The sequence below is a fragment of the Nyctibius grandis genome, chromosome 8 (assembly GCF_013368605.1).
Source record: "Nyctibius grandis isolate bNycGra1 chromosome 8, bNycGra1.pri, whole genome shotgun sequence".
Lineage (NCBI taxonomy): Eukaryota > Metazoa > Chordata > Aves > Nyctibiiformes > Nyctibiidae > Nyctibius > Nyctibius grandis.
In genome coordinates, this window is record NC_090665.1 from 26,157,407 (window position 1) to 26,175,528 (window position 18,122).

The following is an 18,122-nucleotide window of genomic DNA, read 5'->3' on the forward strand; positions in this document are numbered from 1 at the left end:
CAAGGGTTCTACATACACATAAAAAGTAAAACAATTACTCAAAGACACCTTACAAGAACAGTCTTCAGAAGCTTATGTATAAAAGTTACCAAAGGCAACAGGGTTTTTAACACTATTTTCAGCTTATAAAAATAGACACCATGCATTCTGAAAGTTTCCTTTCTTCACAGAACACAGTTGTACTGGGTATCTGTCACTGCTTCTGATCAGTTGCACAAAATAATCTCATGGGAATCTCACTCTTCAATAAATTGATTGTAGATGGCCCAAGAATTACATGTTGCTTCTTAGAACATGATCTGCATGTATTCACTGTCAAACAAGTCTTTCTTTAGGAAACATTATTTAAAACCACCCTGCATTACTTAATAAAAAGTTGGGTTTATTTCTCATTTCATTTGGAAAAAAAAAAAAAGAATGTAAAAAATAAGTATTGTTCACAACTTTCTTCCTCAAGGGTTTTATTTGAATACTTTTCCTTTGCAGTCATCATTGTCAAACACTGTCACCAAAACCTAAGTGTTTAACTAGGTGGCTATTAACTGGATTTTCAGAGGTCTAAAGCAATCAGTTTCTTTTGGAATCAAATTCAAGCCACAGCTTTCTTGTTTTCATATAAACAATTCTGATATTTCTGTGCTCTGACAGTGCTCAGGCATTAGATATTGTCTAATAATAATTAACACTGCTGATATGTGAAACATCACTGGTACTCACTGAGATGATTAAAAACTTTAGTCAGGATTAGTTTCAGTTTCTCTTCAGATTGAGGCAAATGCTTTTTTATGGGTCCCACTGGCTTGTTTTAAGATCAGAGGAAAGGACAATTAGACATAGTGTTTTCATAGATGGTTTCTATACTATTTACTAGTATGAAGCTCTCGTCTTCATGAAGCAAAAATAGCAGCCAACCAAAAAAAAAACAAATAAACCCCAAAATAACAACAACAAAAACCAATCAACCCAACCTCACAAACCCACTCATTAAAAGAAGAAAAACTTGAGAATCAAGAAAATTCCCGTTGAAGACACAGAGGTAGGCAGCATATTGGTATGCTAAGAAAAATGGTTTCAGAACAATATCTGTGAAATCACTTATACTAACAAATTAGGTGATTACAAACACCTAGGTTATTTCATGATAGATGCCTTCACTAATGCTTAATAAAAAATTTCAATTAAATAATTTTAAAGATGTATTAGTTGCAATTACAAAGATGAACACTTGCAAAAAATTTCTAATATTGTTCAAATACAAATTTTTTCTAATTGTATTTGACACAGAAGTAATAGCTCAAAACTTAGATAGGCTATTTTCAGTTCAGTGAAGAAACTGGCAAAAATCTGTCCTTCAGTTGGTTTCAGATTTGACCCAAAATTGCTGAGACTTAAGAACTGTTCTCCTGCATTCAACTGTTGTTGGGGAAGAGGGGAAAAAAAGGAAAAAAACAGATAGGTCAACTACGTTGCAAATCCTCAAGAATGGCATTTAAATACTGTTTTACTCTGCTTAATAGCTGGTGGACATCTCCTGTATGGAAAGTTATGTGCACTTCATAGCAGTGCAGAAAGAGCTCAAACATCTACCAAAGCCAGTAGAAGTCCTCTAATTCTTTCAGGTTCCCCTTAAGAGATCCTGGCCATTTGTATACTGTCTTTGAGTCAGCACAGTAATATTGAGCTGTAAATACTAAAAAGTATGAGCTCATTCATGTTTCTTCTTCAACGTGCAAATGAAAGTATAAAAACCAGAGGTATGCATGGTGTACTAAGTCCCCCCCAACATGACTGGATAAATTGCCCTGCCATTCAAGTTACCTTTTCCAATAGACAGCCAATCAAAATACCACTCCTGTTATGCTTAAAAGTCAGAGACATGCAAGTCCTTTTGTACTGACACTAATTACCTGAATAGTTATGTGGCAGCAGGTAAATGTGAATCTCTGGGGCCAAAGCCTTAACCCTGCCTTAAAATAAAAGAATGCCAGTTCGCAACTTCTTAAGACCTGAAATACCGTTCAACTAATTTAGTATCTTCAAAAGAAAAAACAAAGTAGAGGTGTATTTCTCAAATTAGTATTATTAGTCCAGATAAGTACTTATCATTGGAGCCACAGGAAATTTCAGACAGATTAGGCTTCAAGAGGAATGACCATCCCAGCTAGGTTAACTAGGGGCATGTGGCATACTGTGGAAACCTCAGGTTCACAGGGCTTGGTTTGTTGCACTTTTAACCTGAGAACGGGAGTAACTGCACAGGCTCTGTCAGAAGCTCTGCAACCACACCTCCTGGGAAAAATCTCACAATACCTCCAGTTAATATTGGCAGAAATTTTCTTCTAACCCCAAGCCAAATGCCCACTGCAGCTGTATGCTAGCAACTGCATCAGGCCAGTCACCACCGGAGACTCATCTTACCGCTTCTGATCAGAGCTGCTTTGTGGAAGTTCTGTGGATCTGTTCCTTCTGGTTTCGAGGAAGGTCACATGAAATAAAATGGCATCAGAAAGACAAAAAGGAATTTGTGTCCCTGGATCCAACCCCAAGAGCTACAAGATACTAAATCCCAATGATAGCTTAAGACGGATGTTTTGGTTTAAATTGTTTTCAAGGGCCTTGGTCAGTCATGAATCTCGTGCTATCCATTACACTGCTAGCTCAAGTACACATTATGGATCCAATTAAATCCAGAAGTCAGAAAGGACTATTTATTGAAAAATGAAAGCAAAGTGCTCAAATTACTGCACTTGTAAGATACTGGCATGGGCCGGTCTTTGCACAAGCTGTATCAAAATGTTCACGATCTTCATTGTAATAATGCAGCGCTCTCCGCATTCAGGTCAAAGACTGTTTCTCAAATATCTGGATTTTGCCTGCAAATAAACCATTCTTTTGCTGTACTTCCCAATGGCAGCAGAGGAGGAGCCCTGAAGGAACAACTGGAAATCAGTAATCCATTTTTTCCTGACAGAAGACTGGCCTTGCAGCCTCTCTGCCCAAGAATGTACTTGTTTCTGAAACTCATAGGCTGAAGGTTAAGAACTACTGAGGCCAAAAGAAGCCTTCTAGTGGCAAATAAGGTAAATCTTGTCATTGTTTCCACAGAATCCATGCAATCCCCTGGCAGACTGCAAAGACAGCTCTAGTAATCTACTAGCCAGGGTATTTCTTAAATGGCCAATAGTTTTTCTCCTCCCATATTAAATGAGAGCTCAGTATTTTAGTTTTACACTGCAATGGAATGAACTTGTTGAAGCTGAAGCTTTGTTTCAAGCTCAGATTTAAAATCAGGTAACAAAAACATAAGCAGACAATACCTGAAAAACCTCAGTATTAAAAGATTTTGAATACTAAGGATCATGGTGACAAAGGAAAGACTACAGAAAACAATAAATAAGACCAGGGAGGAAGAAAAAAAATGACTTTGATATTTTTGCTTCTTTGAATACTATGCAATAAAGCGTATAGTTAGAAATTCAAGCAGTTTGTTTTCTCCTGGAGGCTTAAAAAAATCCTAATATTTATACATCATGGGTAGATGACCTGCATCACACAGAAGCAAAAAAGGCACAAAGATCAATTTATTTCTACCTTCAGGTCACTTCATGATCATGAGTCACACTTAATGTTCTTCCTATTTTTGGGCTGCTGCATTTCTTTGTTAGCTACATCTTTCTTATAAAGAACTTATTACATAAAATCCCTTACTCATACAAAGTGTCTCTTAGTCTGAAAATGAAACGTGGAGGAACCCAAACACACTTCAACTGGCAATGAACATGCAGGGAAAAGCTGACACCCAGTACAAAGGAATTAATTGAGTTTATTCCAGATGGTTCTCCTCACTTAGTATACAAGTCATCAGAATAATCTACCAAATAGACTTGGACTTTAATGATATGATTTTTTTTTTCTATAATGCATTTTGGTTTTTGCTTCTAACAACCTGTTTAAAAAAAAAAATCTGCCAGATGAAATGTTCAGCACAAACTGCAATCCTTACTATTTGTAGAAAATATGACTTAAAAAAGGACACTATCAGGTAAATCTTATTTTAAATGTTTACACTTATAAAAATGCTTTGGAAGCTTGAAACTGAAATCCTTTGTAATAATTTTCTTCTTCCTACCTCCCTCTTCCCATCTTAAATGCCTTTATTAGCCCAGGATTATCATAAATGACAGAGTGCCACTGCTGAATAAAAACAGTAAAGACCACAAACGGATAAACTGTGTTTAAAAAAAAAAAAAAATGGAAGATTACATGGATTTTTTTCAAACAAATAAAATGCATAGATGGCTACGGTACTCATCCGTCAACCTTTACAGTGTCCGCTTGAGGTAGCCCTTCGAAAGAATCACTAAACAAGCCCCAACATAATCTAAATCTTTGCATCAAAACCGCTGTCTCCTTGAAAGCCCACTCTCAATTTAACACCAGTGGAGATCAACAACATAATACATTTTAAAAGCTTTTGAAAAAAAACCCAGCAGGTACAGTGGACACAAATGTTAGTTCTAAATCTGCAGCCCTCAATGTACATTGTATGCACATAAATATCTCAGCTATGATACACGTTCAAGATCCATCCCTAAAAGCCATACTATATTATGTAAAGCACAGCCATGCCAACTTCAGGATACAAACCATGATTCCACATCTTCAGAATTAAAGTAGAATTAGTGGCAGTTTATTGCCTCATACAAATTTAGCCAACATGGCAACCATGCCAAAGGAATTAAAACATTTTCAGGACATATGTACAGATTGTACATTTCAGAAACATCTGAACAATAAAAATGCAAGAACAATATCTGCATTATGAATTAAACTAAACAAATGGTTTGAAACCGTCAATGCATTGAATGGGTTTACAAAGGCACTTCCCTACCCAAAATAGGAAATGACAATCTGCAGGCTAGAGGGAGGTTGGAGAAGAGTGTTCATCAACTACTGCACAATCTCAACTTTAAGAAAAAATAAGCAGGATTTAATCAAACATTTATAGGATTCAATGTGATCCACTTCTGTAAGAGTTCACACAGTCTCATCTTTGTTTTTATGTTGCTTTTCTTGGCTCTCTCGTTCTGTACTTTGGCTCCTTCGACGATCATGTTTGTCCGAATGGTCCTTGCTATCACTGTGATCATGTTTGTGGGAACGTTCTTTGCTTCTGCTACGCTTTCTAGATTTTTCTTTGCTGGGACTCTGGTCTCGTTTTCTGGACTTCTCAACACTATCTGTTCTTCCTCTGCTTCTGCTTCTACTTCGTTTATTTGACTTCTCTTTACTTTCATTTTTATGTTTACTTGATTTCTCTTTGCTCCTGCTTCTGCTGCGCTTACCTGTATTCTTACTTCGGCTCCTACTCCTATGCCTTCTTTCCCGGCTTCGACTTCTACTATGTTTTCTCTCTTTTTTGGAATCCCGATGTTTCTTGTCATCCTTGTCATCCTTGTGTCTTCTCTCTTCTATATCACCCTTACTCTTCCTTTCTTTTGATCTTTCTCTAGATCGATCTTTTTCCCTCTCACTACCTCTTTCCTTATCATAATCTCTCTCTTTTTTCCGGCTCCGTTCATTTTCTTTCTCTCGCTCCCTATCCCTGTCTCTTCTATCTCCTTTCCTGTCACGACTTCGACTACGGCTTCTGTATCTGTCCCTGCTTCTGCTTCGCCTCCGTTCTAGTGTGCGATCAGTACTTCGAGATCGCCGCCTTTCTTTTTCTCTCTCCTTAGCTTCACGTTCTAATCTCTGCCGTTCTCTCTCTCTTTCTAGTTCTCTATCAAAACTAGATGATCCATGGCCTTCCCGATGATGACTTCTGCTTCTGGATCTTCTGGGAGACCTCCTGGGACTGATGGATCGTCTTGGAGACCTTTTAAAATAAGAGATACTCAATATGAAACACAACCTTTGAAAGTTAAGGGACCCTCTTTCCAATTTACACTTTACATACAGAGTCTATATTTAATCTTAAAACCCAGGTATCATCTGATTATTTTAATCCATTAGCATCGATATACTGTTTTGCCTGTTGCCTCAAAACCTATCTCAGTGAAAAGATGACACATTTCTGGTAATAAGTAGTTCAATATTGAACTTTTAACATTAATTTTCAAAATAACATGTATATGACCTTGAACGTCTACGTTCTGCATGCCGGTCTATTTCTTCCATTCCCTCCTTGCTGTCTTTCTTGATTTTTCTAGGTCTGCTTTTAATTTGCTGGTCAATAGTTTTCTGGACTGGCACAGGAATTCTTGGAAACAACGTGGAAAACCATTCAAGCTTAGTGAGGAAGGAACGAAGCATCTCCCCGATGGTCATGACACAACCCCCACCTGCCTTCACATCCAGGTCCTACAAAATACAATCAAAAAAATATCCTGATGGTCGAAAATATTCTTTACTGATTTAAAAAAAAATGCTGCTACATTACTGCCCTCTCGAAGTCTCATGATTATGAAAGTTTACTTCTCTCATATTCTAATACATTTCCTTAGAAAAATTCAAACTCTGCACCCTTTGGATTTGGCAGTATGTTACAGATAGGGAATGGGACTTAATATATATGCATGCAGGCACATACTAATCCTGCAGCCATCTGGATGGTAAGGGACTGTCGATGAAGAGATTAAGGCGAAATCCCCTTACACAGTCTGGTTATATGGTATGATCTTGTATTTTATTTAAATGCCATAAAGTTGAGAAGTCCTCTCAAACTACATTTAATACTCCATTTTGTGGATGTACAACTGCGTACCATCATACCCAACCCTATGGCCTAAATCATTTAAGAACTACATCATTGCCTATCTAAAAATGATCATAGAAAAACCTCTAGTACAAAATGGCATCCTAACAGAATTGGAAGCAATAGCAAACCAACTGCCATGAAGCAGTGAGGTTTCTAATTTAGAAATATGTAAAAAAATAAATAAATGAACAAATAATTGGAAACGCATAATCCATGATGACCATTGTCTCTGAAAAGGGTCATTACCGCATGAAGGCCTTCTTGCTATGCCCTCTCACAGCTCAGGACATGTTAGTCAGCTATTGTCAGTCCCAAACCTATAGTGCAAGCACACAAGGAAAGTGAGATTTGTTATCTAAACAGGAAGAGAAAATCTAAATGTAAAACTGCTTGCACTCACACACATTTAAGTGTTCAGATATACAGTTTTTCCAAATATAATCGCTGCAGATCTAAAGAAGAAAAAAAGGAGTTAAACGTAGCACCTGGAGAGTACGTACATTTAAACAAAATAAACATAAGAAGCATTTTGAAAAGTAACTTTGTATCCTGGGAAGTTTTTCACAGCAGCATAGCAAAAGATGAACTGCTTCCACATATTTAAGAACTGGAGGAAAAATCCTGTAGGTTTAAATAATTCCATATATATAAATTTGCTTCATCGTATTGAGCTTGACCAGGACTGGTTAGAAACTTAAGACAAGCAGCCCCAAGCACTTTTTCCTACGTCATACAAAGCTACTGAAAGCAGCTGGGAAAAAAAACACTAATTCCAGAACTATATTGGGAGATTTTAAACAACAATAAACAAATACATGCCGATAACCAATATCGGCAAGAACTGAAATGTATAATCTAAAAAAGGTGCCTTGAATAATGAACCAGTTAAGACCTGCACGATGAATCGCACTTGTGATCGCTTTATTGTCGCTTTAATCAAGTTGTTTGTGGGACCCTGAAAATGAAGCCACCCCAATCCTCCTCCTCAGTTACACTGCAACATGGCAGAGAAGAGGTCATATTAACTAGCACCACCTGGGGGAGAAGGAGGATATCACAGCGATGCAAGCAAGATTTAACTTTGGATTTTTGTTACAAACATACAGTAACACAGGTTTACCTGAAATAACAGCTGTTTCCTTTGCACAGTGTTTTTGACACTTAGCATGAAAGAAGCTGTTTAAAATAAATACACTGCATTGCAGTCAGATACAGGTAAAATTAACACTTTTTCATACAAGTATTCAGACATCATTTGCAACTATAACATTTAAAAAATTTCTTGAAGTACATGCCTACTGTCATACTGAAGAGGGCAAGTGATCCTTCCTGTTCCATTCTTAAATATAGGACATAATTTAAAACCTGCTCAATAAACACAAATTGCAACAGTATGTAGCAGACTGCATACTCAACTTCATGGACCGAGAAACGTCACCCACCAGCTCTTACTCCATTTCTCTAGACGGTTAAGTCAGAACTATGGTACCAAAGGTATTCTCCTATCTGACTGCATAATAATGCAGCCTCTTCACTGAACTTCTTCAGTTCGCAACTCATGTTTCTTTTTCTGCCCCGTTAGCAAAGACATTAAGGTGACTAGAAACAATGCCACCTTATGCAGTAATTAGGCTGCTTGTTCCTCCTCTGAAGAAATCCTGGGTTTAGTTATTCCAGGACTTGAATAATAGCTGCAAAGATTTTTGGTAATATTTTTCAGGGTAAATGTTGGTTTCTGCTATATACTTCCCCCTCTTCTACCTAAGCACCAATCCCCCTGTCCCAGTAATAAATGCAAAATACAAATTTAGCACTATCAGGACTTATTACACCTTGCTTGAAAAGAATTCTTTTTTTCTAAAACCTGCACAGAAGCCACACTCACACAGCCTGCTGTCTGCATTCTGATTTAATAAATCTGTTTCACATGGCTTTGTAGTATTTGACACAGTAACATCCTAACCAATGGAAAATTCTGTTAGATCTTTGAATTCTAAGAAAAATTACCTGGGTCCCAGCTCAGACCTGCTTCCTGCACTAAGTCATGAAATTACAAGAACATAACATTGCAACATTCAAACTACAGAAAACCTTATCAAACAGTGTTTAAATCTAAAGCAGTAACATGAAAAGAAACAAAAGAAAACAAATTATTACCCTCGCCGACATACCTCTTCATCATCAAGAAAGGATTCAAACCAGTCCCATAGATCTGTAGGTGGTTGTGTGTACCTTTAAGTACAGAAAGAATATAAAATTTTAATACAGCTTTCTGTATATTGAATTAGTCATTAGTTGATTATATTGATACTTACCTAATATACATAAATCCAAGAGCCCTAATATATGGAGAGTCTGTATGAGTTATAAGGCCCATCACTTGCTTACGAGTGAGTTTCAGTGTAAATAGTTTGTAGAGCAGACAAAAGGCTGTAGACACAATTCCTCCAGTTCCAACACCACGCACCTTTCAACAGAAAAAAAGTTAGGAGACAACGCAGGAGATCACAAAGACATCCAAAATATACAAAACAATATGAGAACTAACACAGAATAAAATCCAAAGCTACCAAACAGAGCTGTGTGGAAAAAGCAACACTACTTGCACCCACAGCTTTGGAAACAAGGGGAATGAATATATCAACTCTTTGTAATAAATACTTTTACATCTAGGGACTGAGCCAACATACCAGCAAGTTTTAGCTATGCTTGGGAGATGTATTTACCAAACAGAAAAATTTAAGAAGGCACGTACTTCTACTTACCCCTCCACACATCCCTGTCTGGCCTGCTGTTTTTCTGCTCCCCTTTTCCCATGGTTCAACGTGCGTAACCTGAAAGGGTAGGGTGGGGGGGGAGAAAGAAAAAAAGAAAATTACAATTACAACCTCCATAATGTTTAGCTGCCTATACAAACCTATCTTAAACAACCGATATCCTAAATCAATCTTAAATCACTTGTCTTCTCCTACCAAATTCAAGATCAAGTCTGCTTTGTCGTTAAAGCAAAGCATTTGGCTTTTTTAATTACCCCATTAAGAAATTATAGCCAAAATCGTGGGTGAAGTTTTTTTTTTAAAAAAAAGACCACCAAAGCAAACATCCATGCTTATTCTATACTCCATGTACTTTCAAATACTTTATGACTAAACCCCATTATTACTATTTTCTATGGTGACTAAACAATTACCTTTATTTAGACTGTCTCTTAACAAGTTTAGTGACTCCTGCTGATGACAGCGACAGAAGTCAAAATCTACAATCTCATATTCATACATCTCATTTATGCAGTGAGCTTAGCTAGAGATTTGAGTATCACCTACAATTAAGACAAAAGAAAGATGTCTATAAGGCGTAGTATTTTAATCTAAAAAGCCAGTGTTTTTTCTTGTAGGCTGCAGTGATGTTCTTAGATAAAATGGTTCCTAAGGACTGATGAGTAAAGCTTGCCTAATTCAAATCTTTTGAGATGTATTTAGAGATGAGTGCACGAACATAGTTAACCAACACCATTGCTTAAATTTGATAAGAGTCATTAAAAAAAAGTAAAAGGAAGACAAAAAAGATACAATGGTGTTACACTGGACTGGGGATAAGAGTTTGTGGACAAGTTGTACTGTAGTTCACAAATTAAAATTCTTTAACAATACATGAAATAAAACTAATTACGTATACAATCACATGAAATCAGAGGTATACTAACAGCTGAAGTTGCTGAACTGTTTTGTTGGGGTTTTTTTTAACAGTTGCTGTCTTATCCAAATAAGAAAGATGAGAGATGACAATACTGCAGAATTCAAAATCCACTACGACTTCCTGTATTAGCATCATATGCGAAGTTCACAAATACTACATAAACACTGCACACCTTCTGATTATTTACAGTTTTGCCTCTCACGGGAAATTAAAAGTATTTTTAGCCAAAGGATTGAGTATGACACTATCACAATGGTAGTCTTCAACTTTTTTAATTACAGTTACATTTATTTGCTACAATCAATATAAACATGCTGGTTTTGACGGATATCACTAAAAAAACCCAAAGCCCTGGAAAACAATACGCGTTTCGGAAAAGAGTATTTAGAGTTTTGATCCTACAAAGACTGCTGCATATGCTTAACTTGTTGGAAGCATACAGATTAAATGATGTTGAAGACATGCACATGGTGCCAAGATCAGGGATAAAGAAAGAGGAAGTCATCCACTTTGCAGATACAGAACTGAAACAAGAGACCAGAACTACAAGCGAATTAATTCAAATATCTAGACAGAATCCGTATCTTCAAAGATGGTCCCTATCACCAGCTGCCTGTATGACTTAAGATCATCTTTCCTGAGAATCCAGCACCCCGCATTTTTAAATTTTTGCAATGAGCCACTTATTTTGGTTCCCTAACAAAGACAAATACACCTTGCTACAGTGGATATCACGCTTAGTCTAAAAAAAAAAGCAAGCCAGCAATTTTTCAGGAATCTTAAAACACAAACAGAATTCAAATCTGAATATCAACAAAGAACCTTAACCACCAGGTTATCTCCTCCCTCACATCTATTACTCATGAGTAAGTAAGGGGCTGAGTTTTCTCTTTATTTAGCATGCAGTTTTGAGTCAGAATAACTGTCAAGTTCAGCAAACAAGCTTTATTTCCATTGGATTAATCAGCGGGTATTTAAAGGTATGTCAAAATTCTTCCCCAATTTAAGATTAAGCCACTTATGGAATGAAACACTGAGGCAAGCAAACGAACTATTTGACCTACTGCAGTTGAGCTCTACCAATCCTAGGAATATGAATCACATCAGATATTTTTCCTACATCTGAAAGGGTCCATGTAAAATATCGTAAGTTTTTTTTTCAAAGTATACTGAAACCCGCTGACACAGTAACGCTATCAAGCGGAATCAATTTACCTGAGAAAAATATCTCAATAACCACCAAAGTACAGCTGACTGAAGACAGCAGACTGAATTATCTAAGTTTTGCTCTCATTATCAGAACAAAGAATGTGGCTGTGTTGATTAGCATTAATTATGCATACCTCTACCTGGGAGACTGGCTTGATGGAAGCCTCGCTGCAAACCTGATTCAATCCTGCTAACAAAACAAGAACTGAGACATGGGTGCACTGATACAGTTCAGTTATCTCCCCAGCACATCCTACCTAACACCAAGAGAAGCACTAAAATCAACTCGTTTTTGATCGGGTGTGGAGAGGGAGATCCTAGCCACAAATTTAGGAACGCGGCCACATGCAAACTCCTGTTGAAACCACCTGCAGCCACCACCATACCTTTTGCGCAGTTACACGGCGTGTCAGCAACTCCTAGGCTGCGGGGAGTGCTGGTCTCTAGAAGCAGCATGCAGAGCGAGTCCCCTCCCCGCTCTCTCCCACAGAGAGAGCAGTCCTTAGACGGCCATTTCGTCCCCACTGCCCTGGCTCACGCTGCCCACTTCAAAACTAACTTACAACTCCGTAATTCCAGATCTGACACAAAATGCGGTTTTTTTTGTAAGAGAGCGAAAGCAGCACCTTGGATTCCCCCAGTTAAGCAATAAAAAAAGAAAACGCGCTCCCATCCCTTACCGCAAGATAAGGGGCAGGAAGGCAAGAGAGAGGCTCCGCAGGCCACAATCAAAGCCTTCCCCTTCAAAAACCCCAGCCACGGGAAGGCTCGGGACAGGCGCCGGCAGAGCCCCGAGGAGTCCGCGGCGCCCAGGGCGCGGCCCGCAGGCTCACCTTGAAGTAGATCTCGTCCACCACTTCATGATAAGTCTTGAGCTCATAGAGCTGCACCTTGAAGTAGGGCGAGGAGAGGATGTTGGTGAGGATCATGGGGTTCAGGTTCATGGTCTTCTCGTTCCCCCACAGCGGCAGCACGTTGCCCTGCTTGCCTGAGGCCGCCGGCTTGGGGGCTCCGCTCTGCAGCTGCTGCTGGGCCGGCGGGACGGCGCCGGGCTGGTGCTGGGCCGCCTGCTGCCCCTGGCAGTTCCCGGCGCCGACAGCGGGGCTGTTGTTGGCCATGGCGGCTCAGGTCCGGGCGGGGCGGCGGCACGCGGCCTGCGAGGCGGACGAGCGGCCGCGCCACACCAGAGCGCGAGCTGCCGGGCCGGGCGCTGCCTCCTCCGACTGCTAACAAGATGGCGGACTCTGCGGAAGTGACGGCCTGGTCTTCCGGGGCCGAGACGACCAATCCCCGCGGGGGAGCGCAGCGGCGCACGGCGGGGGCGGGAGAGAAGAGGAAGAGGCTGGGGCGCCCGCTCCGTCTGGGGCCCGGCTCCTTCCCGCGGCCCGGCCGCGCGGTTGCTTTTCCTCTCCCTCCTTCTCTGAGGCGGCCGCTTCGCAGAGCCGGGGAGGCGAGAGCCGCCCTGCCGCTAGCTCGCCTCTCTCGCCTCTGAGCTGCCGAGAGTCGCGTTGGCCCTTGCCCGAGGCTTATCTCAGCCGCGGGGCTGCCCCAAGCCAGGCGGCGCCTGATGGCCAGGCCGCGGGCTCTCCGGGCGGGGAGAGCGAGGAAACCCTGCGGCGTGCCGGGGGACAGCTGCTGTCTCCGTAACACCAGGTGGTGCTAAGCCAGTGGCTTGGACGCCTTAGAAATTGGTCCCATCGGTCACCCTTGTTGGTAATGAGGCCGGGGCACAGCAGGAGCAGAGGAGCGAGCACCAGCAGCCGGGTTCTGCCTTCACGCTGACGGAGAAGCTAAGAAATAACGACAGACATGTTCTGTGTGCAGAATCTTGGGAGAAGAAGCGTGTGTTGGTGGCTGCAGGCCAGGACACATCAAGGCCTGCTCATTTGAAACTAATGCTGGTTCTGAGGCCCACTCCGGCCAGAGCCTGGCAGTGGCTGAGCAGCTTCTGAGGGTCTTGTCACATGCCAAGAAAACTAACTATTCCTGCTGCTAAATTAAAGCAGAACACCTGTTTCTGTAATACTACTTACTGTCTCGGAACAATCGGAATTAGCTTAATGCATTTGAAAACAGCTGGATTTAAGAAAGTAACTGTCTACATTTAAATGCTATCAGGAAACAGAGAAAAGATACAGTCCTTCAGTTTTGACTGAAATATACCTGATGGATGAATTGAACTTGAATTTCAGGTTATGTTTTAACTGATTAATCAAAGGTTTCCAACAGATTTTGAATTACCTGCTTTTTTGCAAAAGCAAAAGAACCCTAATTATGTACTTTCACGTCAAGCTTTAACCTGAAGTAGCAAAGGGAGATTGAATGCATGACTTAGAATTATTGCGAAGAGATCCTAAACTTCAAATGACTGTGCAAAAAAATAGCAGGAAGTCCACCAAAATGACTGCAAACTGGACATAGTGGAATGAAATCCATTCAGTTGTACACACGGAGAAGGGCTTCACATTGCTCAGTGCATCAGGAAACAGGTGTAGGGAGAAGTTGGTATGGAAGCATCCATGGAAATAGCATGTCTGCATCTGTGCTATTTAAAACTCATTTAGATTTTTAATTTAAAAAACAAGGAAATGAATACTGCTGGAAGCAACATTATCTTCACTCTTCATTACACATTGAAAACCTGAGAAACAGTAATTAATCTTCGTTACTCTGGCCTTTTAACGTACTGTAGCAGAAAAGCGTTCTTATCGGGGCCCTGACAGTTAACGGTTTCTCTAAGCTGCCTGTTTTCCTATCTAGGCTTTTTACTCCCCTTTTCTAGGAATAACGTCAGCCTCCTTTCAGCCTCTTCTTCCCACCTCAGCTGGTTTCCAAAGATGTTCACAAAGCCATCATTACCTATCACAGGACCCTACCGTCTTGATGCAGTAAATACCCATTTAACAATCTCATATGAAATTCAAGAAGTAATCACAAAATTAATCCTAAGAAAGTGTCCTTATAGCAGTGAAGTAGTCTTGTTCTAGAGACAGCAAACCTTTCCTCGAAGCTGTGTGGGTTTTTTGTTGTTGTTGTTTAGGGTACCCTTGACTCTTTCAGCCCTTCCTTAATTTCTCTTGTCCAATCAAGACAGACTGTACTCCTATTTTAATTTATATTACCCAAATTGTGTTTTCATGCATTTATCTTTTCCCGTTGAAATATTTAGTTAACATGTTCCAAACCTCGGTGTTTTTCCTCTGGATAAGATAACATTTTTGTACTTCTTAGGCAGTCCCTCTTCGGTGGTGATGGTGAAACCTTTGATATAGCTGCAACCTATAAATCCATTTGCTCCAAATTAGATTTTCTTCCCTCAGGCATCCCAGCTGGTCTTTATACAGAATAGAGCCAAAGCAAAAAAAAAAAAAAAAAAAAAAAATCAACCAGGAGGTGATTTTCACTTGCAAACTGCTAGGAATTAGATATAACTATAAAAAAGTAAGAGTACGGTGACCTGTATGTGAAAGCCTAGCCTCAAACCTTGAATGATAGCTTAAGCAGTATTGCTGCATGTATTTTCCTGTCAAATATCAGTGTGGAATAGTGTCTTCTGGCAGTAGTGCTGCATTAGATTTCTTTTGCTATCACATTTAATTATATGCACTGCAACTTTAAAGGGAAAGTACAAGAATTGCATACAGTTGTCTTTCTCATCCCGATTACTGAAGGATAAAATAAGTTTCAGCAGTTTAGGATTTCTTGATTGATGACTTTCTACTGTGAGGTGCTTTTATTCCAGTATAGTCATGTAGTTTGTTGCTCTCTGTATGGTAGAGAAGTAACAGGCCTCTCTAAAAATAACCTGCCTAATTTGTGGGCATATTGGACTGAATACAACTTGAATATTCAGTTTGAAATTACAGACTGTAATGTGAAAAATACCTTTGAACTGAAGTTTCTGAGGAAACTCATCGACTTGGACCTCCTTTAAGCAGGGGGTTGTACTAGATAACCTCTGAAGGTCCCTTCCAACATAAATTATTCTATGATTCTTTGAGACTGTTGATGTACCACTGCATAAGGAAAAAAAACCCCAAAACTTTAGACAGACTAAATCAAAGGACTTTTTTTTTTTTAGTGAGAAAATAATACAAACAATTTATTTGATGTAATGGGGAATAACGAGAAGAATTTTTTCAGAACTTTTTTCTAGCAAGAAAAACATCAGAGAATGGAGTCCAAGCAGATTGTCCAGCTTAAAACTGCTAATAGTGCTCACCGCCTCTTCATGCTGCCAGTCTTCAAAAGATTGATCTCCAATCCAATTTCACTACCTAATATGGAACAATAAAAAAGATATTTCTGTGATTATATTGTTCGATAATGGAGAATTAAACATCTGATAATTCTGAAGGTTTCACTTCCAGTGGTACCTTTGGAGTAAAATCTCACAAACTATTAGGAAATTGTGTGAATTCACAACGTGTTATGAATTTACTTTTACTGTATGCTGTAACTTTACTACTGCTCTTCCTATACTTTTTTTGTTCTTAGGAATGTCATACTGAATTATGAGTAGAATTTTACAGGTTACCAGAATCTATAGCATTTTAAGCCAGGAAGTGAAAGATTTACTTCTATTGATAAACTTCACAATATCTCTCCAAGGTAAAAAAATATTATGCATAGTTTATAAGATTGTCTAATTAAGACATAAGTACTAAATGATAGTTCAACCTTAAATAATGACTCAACAGCCAAAAAGAGCAACTGAGTTATAAAACAGAGCCTCCAACCTCTCTTTTCTTTTTCTTGCACAAGATATTCATACCCGTTTCAATTGCAGTGTATTTTCTTTTCTAAAATGCAAAAACCTAATTAAAACATAAAAATCAATTTACTAGACTAGTCAAAGAGATTTAATGGGAATTATTCCCTATACAAACATAGTTTCTGTGCATGGCCAAATTGGGTTATGCAGGTCTTCAAATCTTGTTGGGGAAAAATCCTACAAAAATAATTGACCAGGTGTTATATATACTTTAAAATAAATTTCCTATGTAAGTAAAGATCATTAATATTACAAAACTTATTTAAAGCCTGTTTGCAATCCAAACTCTGATTGAAATAGCAACTCTCAGGCTGCCTTACTTGCATATGCTTTTGTTAGCACTTCACTGTTGTAACAGAAGAAAAACAATTATAAAATTGTACAGACCACTCCCTATTTCTACTACTCATAAACCAAAGTGAATATAGAGAAAAGCTAATTACTATTGTATTCTAAAACCCGAAAAACAAAGTAGCTCAAACAGAACAGAATGGAACCGTTCTAATAACTTGAAATACCTGGAAAAAAAGTCTGGATTGCCACTTTGCAAGCACACTTACATACAATTCTTAGTACTGAGTAAATAACATAGCTACCTGCTCTTAGCTACTGTCTAGGCCACATCCTGCAAAACTTAAAAATGTTAGCCAAGACTCAAGTTTAAGCCATCACAAGCCACATACCAGCATATACATTTCTAGCATTTTCTGAAAAACTAAACCAAAAAGCACTGAACCATGGTCTTAGTTAACAAAGCTTCTCTACCCTCATTGCTACCAGAACTCTCCTTCCTTCTTTTAGGTCCCAGGCATACACTATACACTCCCCTTTTTATATAGCAGCCCCACCCTGGGATTAGCAGAACACTTTACATACTTGTAAACAGAAAAAGTAAGAGGCAAAGTGGAGCCATGTTTTCCTTTCTGCTTTCACTGTGCATCCAAACACCTACCTGCTCTTTGAGAGACAAATCTTGCCCCAGTGTTGAAAATACTTAAGAAAATCCTGCAAAAGACATAGGTTTTCTTTTTTTTTTTGCAGTCTCTACTTCACTCACCCTAGCAGAGCTCTTTCACTGCATGTCACGAGCAATGACATAGCCTAAGTTTCCCCTATGGAAAATTAACAGATCTGCAGACACAGCAGCAGTACCGAGTCACACACAACCTAAAAGAAGTAGCACGAGGGATTTTGGGGTTTTAGTGCAAAAATTAGGGACACACACCCACCCCCAGCCCCCCCCCCCCCCCCCCGCCAATCACCTTTTAATTACACGGAGGGAGGCTGGCACAGGCAGAGATAAATAAAACAGGTGGACGTTTGGGTGTCGTATGTGATGCTAATCTATCCTCTTGCATTAAAGAGGATTAGAGGACATCCCCTGCATTAACAGATGTAACTAAACGTTGAGCTGCGGGCGGAGAGGGCCCCCGCCGGGCGGCCCCCAGCTGCTGCGGGGTGGCGGTTTCCCGGAGCTCCCGACGACGCCAAGCCTCGGGCCTTTCCGCTGGCAGGGGCAGGTCGCGCTCAGCGGTCCGTACAGAGGCCTGACGCAGAGGGAGCGCTGAAGGCGGCCCCTGCTGCTCGGCACGCGGCCAAGGCTTCCCGCGGAAGGACGCGGGCCCGGGCCGCCCGCTCGCAGCTCCCGCCTGAGGCGGCGCCGCTCGCGGCGCTGCACGGGCG

General features: G+C 39.9%; 1 protein-coding gene across 1 annotated transcript; it reads right to left on the bottom strand.

Annotated features, from left to right (window-relative positions):
* Nucleotides 1-3,803: 3,803 nt before the first annotated feature.
* Nucleotides 3,804-12,894, bottom strand: PRPF38B (pre-mRNA processing factor 38B). Its single transcript, XM_068407045.1, has 6 exons — nucleotides 12,499-12,894; nucleotides 9,526-9,594; nucleotides 9,076-9,227; nucleotides 8,932-8,992; nucleotides 6,140-6,363; nucleotides 3,804-5,878 (listed from the first exon to the last, which is right to left on the bottom strand). The coding sequence occupies exons 1-6, from the start codon at nucleotides 12,781-12,783 to the stop codon at nucleotides 5,038-5,040; spliced, it is 1,632 nt and encodes a 543-aa protein (XP_068263146.1). The 5' UTR covers nucleotides 12,784-12,894; the 3' UTR covers nucleotides 3,804-5,037.
* Nucleotides 12,895-18,122: the final 5,228 nt, after the last annotated feature.